The 7333-nt window shown below is 36.1% G+C and overlaps 1 protein-coding gene across 2 annotated transcripts in view; it reads right to left on the bottom strand.

Moving 5' to 3' along the window:
* Window positions 1-2736: 2736 nt before the first annotated feature.
* LOC106295996 (homeobox-leucine zipper protein ATHB-9) overlaps window positions 2737-7333 on the bottom strand; it is a 5155-nt gene continuing 558 nt past the window's right edge. For both annotated transcript variants that reach the window (XM_013732033.1, XM_013732032.1), the window contains 16 exons: window positions 6435-6594; window positions 6204-6319; window positions 6016-6106; window positions 5834-5929; window positions 5636-5749; window positions 5472-5555; window positions 5239-5394; window positions 5083-5157; window positions 4897-5003; window positions 4615-4804; window positions 4337-4525; window positions 4043-4264; window positions 3668-3957; window positions 3483-3600; window positions 3179-3328; window positions 2737-3099 (listed from right to left, as the gene is read on the bottom strand). In XM_013732033.1, the coding sequence (XP_013587487.1) occupies window positions 2953-3099; window positions 3179-3328; window positions 3483-3600; window positions 3668-3957; window positions 4043-4264; window positions 4337-4525; window positions 4615-4804; window positions 4897-5003; window positions 5083-5157; window positions 5239-5394; window positions 5472-5555; window positions 5636-5749; window positions 5834-5929; window positions 6016-6106; window positions 6204-6319; window positions 6435-6594 (2305 nt within the window). In that variant the 3' untranslated portion in view covers window positions 2737-2952. The remainder of the gene's footprint in view (window positions 3100-3178; window positions 3329-3482; window positions 3601-3667; window positions 3958-4042; window positions 4265-4336; window positions 4526-4614; window positions 4805-4896; window positions 5004-5082; window positions 5158-5238; window positions 5395-5471; window positions 5556-5635; window positions 5750-5833; window positions 5930-6015; window positions 6107-6203; window positions 6320-6434; window positions 6595-7333) is intronic.

The raw sequence follows: 7333 nt of genomic DNA on the forward strand, positions 1-7333 counted from the left end.
AAACTATGCCTGCATGCGCATATCCCTATGTTCATGCTCATGCATCGCTGGATGATGTTATTCGTGGATGTATTTTAGGTAATTTGGTCCGGTAAAGAGCAGATATATATTACTTTTTTTTTTTGCTAAAAATACTCTCTCTGTTTCGGAAAAAAAGAATTTCTAAAATATTCAAGCATATTAAAAAAACAATTAATTTTTTACAATTGAATTTAATTATTATTTATTTTACTATACATTTTTCAATAAATATCAATCAATAGTATTTAATCAATTCAAATATTTTCAATTAATATTTCTCAAAATATACAATTTTTCAATATTAACTACTAAAAGTACCTTAAAATTTTAGAAAATCTATCGTTTTGGAACAAAAAATAAATCTAGAAAATCTTACTTTCAGAAACCGAGGTAGTATATATTACTTCCGGTTAATATTAATTTGTTTCAAGTTTCTTACATGTTTGATTTTTCAGAAACAAAATAATAATAAAATTTAACAAATAATTTTAAAATATATATATATATATATATATATCTAAATTCACGTTGGCCTTTACTCGTATCGGGTTAAACAGTAGATTTTCAAAAGTCGTTGTCAAACAAATTACATTGGAAATATGCATATACAGTGTTTATTTATTCAGATTTTATCTCAGCATATACACAGAAGAAGTATAAGAAAACAAAATGATGAATATTTTGCAGGGTCCGTGTATATATTTAATATTTACTACACACGAGCTTTCTGAGTTTTCTTGATTCTGTGGGTAGGAGGATTAAATTTGCTCGTGGGAGGCTGACATCAGCAATATTGACTTATAGAATCGGTAAGGCATTTCCTTACATAATGCCAGATCTGTCCCAAACAGAATCACTTGTGTCTTTTCACCCTTCTCTTTTCTCTGTACCACCACACGAAATTCAAAACCTATTTTGTCACAATCGTTTTACATGAGCCCACCACACATTCATTTTTTTCATCCCTTAGCGGTCATTCGTTATAGGTAGCTGAGTCTAGCTCCGGTTTTTATTTTAATAGTTTTACAGTTTGATTATGACGTGTAACATCCCGTAAATATATATATGCTTCGGTTTCATGGGTTATAAGAGAGTAACGGTTTGGTTACGCTTTGTTTGGATATAGAGATATGACCAAGCACTAAGCACTTGGGAAAAGATAATTAAAGTCAGTGGCGTGCTTATGTTGAATGAGGCTCAAATACACTGACAAGTTACAACCACAAACTACACCAAACATTTAGAAATTAGAAGCTCCAAAACACTTGCTATACTTATTGAGAAAGCTGTGACAAATGGTAGGCGCATCCTTGGTTATATAATACCAGACTAATGGATGTGTAACTGTTATAAACAACAACAACAACAAATTAAAATGAGAATGTACTGTGAAATCATGAAATGGAAACGGGATCATTGATATATATCTGCATAACTGTGTACTCCAAATAGTATATCAAACGATAACGAATACAATATTTGTTTTGTATGTTTAATAATTTGCAGTAAAAACTTCAAGTTTTATATTAAAAAATAGTAGTACAATATTTTGTTTTGTATGTTTAATAACTGCAGATAGCTTTACTAGTATGCACCTGTTCGAAAACTATTTTGTTTTGTATGTTTAATAACTGCAAATAGCTTTACTAGTATGCACCTGTTCGAAAACGCGGCCGCCTAGCTGTCTAGGCGCTGTTTGGAGGTTGACCACGGCGAATATGTCTAAATTGGTGTAGCCAGACGTTGACCCGCGTAAGACCGCCTAATTCCCGTGTTGACCGCTTAATTCCCGCCTAATTTCCGCGTTGATCGCCTAAAATTTTTTTTCTTTCGTCCGTATAAAGTCCAAATATGGTTAATTATTTTTTACTCATTATTGACAAATTTTATGTAATTATTCATTAATAAATAAATACAATTAGCTATCAAACCCAAAACAAATACATACATACTGCATTTATGGATATTTTCGTACCAAAAACACCATTTACGAATAAAAAGTGTTGTTTAAAATTATATATAAAAAATTATATAATTATGTCTAATAACTTGTGTCATCATGTTTAAAATTAATTTAATATATTATAAATATATTAAATTATATTTAAAACTAAGCTCCGCATAATTTTCGAATATTTTCCGACTTTTCGTAACTCGATAGGTCGGAGTTGTTGCCCGACTAGCATAGTTCCGAAGGGGTATGCACATAATAAAAGTGCCAAAATTTGTAGGTTTCTGCCCCCAAAAGAAAGTTACGAGCATATCAAAAAAGTTCTATTACGCATATTACTAAAAAGAAAAGTTCATAGGTTTACGCCTGTAAGTCAAAGAGCAGAATCATCATGATGACTAGCTTTTCTTGTGATAGATACGATTTTTTTCAATTTAACAGATTTTTTTAATGAAGTAATGATTATAGATCATTCAATGTCAAAAAGATTTATCCAAATCCAATCTCTCGGATGATTTATTCAAACACAAGCACACTCCGCATGCATTTTCATGTCGCAAATAACACACTGACCAATCACAAAGTTACATTTTCTTGTTGGTAAGTTTATCTATACACAACATTTAGATACCTCATCCATAAACCTTTTGCAGACTCGTAGTGTATCTAATCATTTTTAGTACCTGAACAGATTGATAAATGTTGACAATCATAATTAAAATGTTAACAACCTCACAAAAATAAAAGAAAAAAGAACAGGTTAATAAGAAACAAGATAAACACAAAACATAAATAATAAGTCATGCCATACATAGTGTCATAATTGTTTAAAGAGACATCATCACATTTGTCAACATTATTACACATATTGTTGACCCTCTAGATTTAACAAACCTTAGTGAGAAAAAACAGCATCCTAACCTTAATATATAACATAACAATACATCATCCCTTTCTTCTTCTTTCACAAACAAACATCTTCACACGAAGGACCAGTTCACCAGGATGAAAGCCAAGCAGTGATTCGACTCATTGTCGTCAAGAACTTTCCACACCGTCGCTTGCTCATACGAAACTGGTCTCCCCATGCTTGACACGCATATTCCCGCCGGAAGATTAGCATATCCCTAAAGATTCCATCCAAAATTTAGAAGTGTTTTCCAGGAAAAAAATAACTAACAACTTTTCAAGGAAAAAAGAAAATACCTGCTGCATGATCTTAGCGAACTCAGAGCAAAGAGCTTTACGACCAGAGTCATCTAGAGTCTTGTCCAGCATTATGTCTTGAAGTGCCACTAGTGTTGTTTCAAGCATGTCTAAACCGGCTTGGTTTGCAAATGTAAATACCGGCGATGCCTGATGATAAACCAAGAAAAGAAGAAGAAATTAATATTTCACCTACAGATTTCTAACCGGGTTCTAAACCGATCCAGACCAAATCAAACATCTGAACACTAGACCAAAAACAATTAAAAAAATAAAAATAAGAGTAGGATCCTAAAAATCTTACAATAGTTTTGAGGGAGCAGCACAAGATGGCATCAGAATGGTTCCAGAGTTGCTTAAGCAATGTGTCTCCATCACAACCTTGAGTATCAGCTCCGAACATGTTTGCTCCCGTATGAATGCTAAACCATCCAAAATAAGAAACATGTGACTGAAGATAACAAGTTCCGAGAAGAGTTAGTTAGTTACCTGTAACTGCGGGAGATCCAACGGGCCAGAGTGAGAGCTTCAGGGGAAGTGGGAAACTGCATCGAGCCAGGACGTGGCGTAATTGCTAAAGCAACTCTCTGAATCGAACCAACAACATTCCTCACGTACTGCCTCGCCATCGTAGCAACATTGTCTCTTGAATGGTTATCAAATGTGAACTGGAAGGCTATGGTTAAGACCAATCTGGAGTTTGTGTTTGTGTCTGTTTTGGTGGAACCATCTAGAGATGATGCTAGATCCCTTGTTCGATTCACAGAAAGATGATCATTCTGTTCAAACAAAAACAAAAAAAAGATTTAGTTTTGTGTCAATTGACTAGAAAGAGGAGATAAAATGTCTCTATGTTTATTTTACCGGAGAAGTTTTATGGTCAAGGGGAATGACACGGAAGCCAGAAGGAAGCAAAGGTGCATCGTCAGCAAAGGATTCATCAATAGGTGCAAAGACAAGCTGTGCACAGCCTCCAACCACATTCTCATCAACACCACTGCAAAGCTGCAGTAAGTACATATCCCTGGATAAGCCCATGTCTTCGGGTGAGTAAGCATGACCTCCGAGTCTAACCACTTCCAGAAACTGAGAAACAAAACATGATTATAAGGGGGCATGGTCAAAGAAAGGACAAGGCACTTGAGATTCTTTTTTTACCTCTTCATGTTCGAGTGTCTGTGCGAGAGGAAGGATGACTTGGTTACTGGGGAACCCACCGGTTCTAACGCATGGAACAGCGAATGGAGTGGCTCTGAGAGATGCAGCACAGTAAGCATCAACGCCATAGTCTGCCCACTCAGCTCGGTGTTCTCTCAAGAACCGAATCAGTACAAGGGGTGGTACATTCTTCATGAAACAAACATAAATAAGAGAATGGACTTAAAGACGTTAACAAAACTTATTCATTAATAATAAATCATATGAGATATAAGTACCTGCAACAGCATAGAAGCTTTGGCACAGAGGACACCGCTTCCAAAACTTGGAAGAAACGAGTTTCCGTATTGAGAGCCAGAGAATTTAGAAGAGGAAGAGTTGATCATGATAGTAATATCCTCTCCCCCATCACTACTCATTGGAGACCATCCATCATCCGCAAAACCATTCACAGCGTCATTGAAACCCCTGAGTTTCCAGATAAACCAATTTAGAACAATGCTTTTGGGATAGTAAAACCACACTTATCAAGAAGAAATATATATATATATATATATTACCGGCAGAGTCTTTGACTGAAAGTTCGTAAGACAGCAGGCTGGCGTCCCCCACTAAACTGAACTTCTCCACTAGTCTCTTGAGCAATTTGCCTCACATGTCTCAGAGCCTGAAAAATGTTCAAGTAAAGCTCAGAAACACAAAGCTCAACAAGGTCACTGGTGGGTTTGGTTTATAAAGGAACTTACAGCAACGGTCATTTTCTGAGCAAGAATTTTAGAAGATTCATAGAGAGGCCTCAGGACTTCAGGAACACTTGAAACCTACCCCAAAACAAAACAGACAAAGATTATAGCAATCAGCTTAAAAGAGGAGAGTTTTTTTATGAATGAAAAGATGCTTACATCCAAATCAACATGATCAACAATGTGAATGATGGAACCACCACCGTCACAAGGACGGATAAGAAACCCGCTTGACAGCATTTTGGCTCTCACAAAGCTCGAAGAAAGTGGACCATTGGGGCCACCAGTTGCAGCAGTGAGTGACTTCTCACAAACCTGAAAAGAGGAGAACATAGATACATAAAGCAAATCTAGTTAAAGAGAAAGAATAAAGGTTGGTGTTTAAGACTCACCACATAGCTTCCATCTTCTAGACTTGTACTATATCTCAGGGTCCAAAAGTCACGAGCTGCTGCTAGTGTTGTGGGAGCATAAATCTGACAACACGCCAAGAACAGCAGTCAGAAACATTCTACAAGGAAATAAACAGGAGAATGATAAGATTGATAAAACAGACCTGAGTGTTGATGAGCTCGATAGTACCGCCATTTCCAGTGGGTATAACACTCAGAGTCTCCACACTTCGACAGTCACGGAACCAAGATGGACGATCTTTGAGGATTTCAGCAACCTAAACCACAGTACTTGAAGTTTAGAGTGCCTTCTTACAAAAACAAAATGTATATAGAGATAAAACAAAATATGCAATTATTACCTTCGTGGGTTCTAAACTCACGAGGCCACAGGCACGTGCTGCTATTCCACTGCAGTTGCGTGAAACAGCGACGATGCCAATCGAATCCGGACCAGGCTATTTATACATTACCAGAGAAAATACATATTAGTAAAACCCTCAGAAAGATTACTTCATTAGTACACATGAAACCCTTAATATACCTTCATCCCAATCATCTGAACCCAGTCGACAGCAGTTCCTGTAGCCTTGCAAAGGAACTCCGCCAAGGTCTCCTCCGCAATCGAGAGAAGACTACATTAAAAATGTTCAAACAAAACCATTTTAGTCTAACAGTGAGAAAGAAAGTCAAAATAAATAAATAAATAAAAAACAGAAGAGCCTTCATTACCCAGCTGGGTTGTTAGCATCACGTTGAAGATGCTGATGTGTCGGGTTTTGCTGCTGACGTTGCTGACCACTCGCGACCACAGATTCACAGCCGTTGTCTGTGGTCGTCCCAGTTGCCTATGAGACCATACACAGAAGAACTAGACCAGTCACTTTCTAACTAGAGAATAATTCACCCTTTAAACAAAGTTAAAAACACATTAACTTCATTGCATAGCATTCAAAGACTTACAGTGTTGATTCGGTGTTTCATGAACCCATTCTCGTAAACCAAGTGGGAGACTTGCTTCTGCAAACGGTCATTCTCCTCCATCAAAAGCTTGTTCATAGCACTCAGCTTTCTGTTCACCGTCTGAAGCCGAGCAGATTCTTTCCTCTGCTTCTCTCGACATCTAACAATTTCAAAACAACCAATAAAAAGAATAAACTTCAAAAAGAAACAGCTAAAGACAAAACAGCAGTAGTATGATAAATGTGTTTAACAGTTTGAGAAATGAACAGAAGACAGACAGAGAGAGAGCAAAGAAACATGCTTTTTGCTTTTAGAATCATACCAGAATGAATGACATAAAGAACAAATAAAAGATAACGTAATTTCCAACATATTCCTCTCCAGCAAAAAAAAAATTACTATTAAACATTTCAAGAAAGAAAAAAAAGAGGTTTTTTTTTTAAAGCTCATAAAAAAAAACAGTTTGATTAGCTGTCATTCAACTTTTAACTAAGCAAGTGAAACTAATTCACTTTGATATTTTTTTATAGAACATAGATCTGAAAATTCAAAAGCTTAAAACTTGCCATGGACAGAGAACTTAACCCAAAAAACACATTTGTCAGAGTAGTTAAACATGTTGTCTTCAAACACAAACAACCAAAAAAAAAAAAAAAAAAAATGAAAAATGCTAAATAAATTGAGAACCGCTGCCAAACGTGAGCATTTTAGAATCAGTAAGACACCCTAACGTGTCATCTTGTAATTGGAACGCACATTAATGTCTCTCTCTCCCCTTCGTTTGTGCGAAATCAGTTTTCTTTCTCCTCCATTCTCGAAGACTCCGCTTCTCTCTCGAATCTCATTTCGACCTCTTTCTCGGGTAGGTAAAATCATCCTTTCGATTTCGTGAATGGGAG

This window comes from Brassica oleracea, chromosome C5 (assembly GCF_000695525.1).
Source record: "Brassica oleracea var. oleracea cultivar TO1000 chromosome C5, BOL, whole genome shotgun sequence".
Lineage (NCBI taxonomy): Eukaryota > Viridiplantae > Streptophyta > Magnoliopsida > Brassicales > Brassicaceae > Brassica > Brassica oleracea.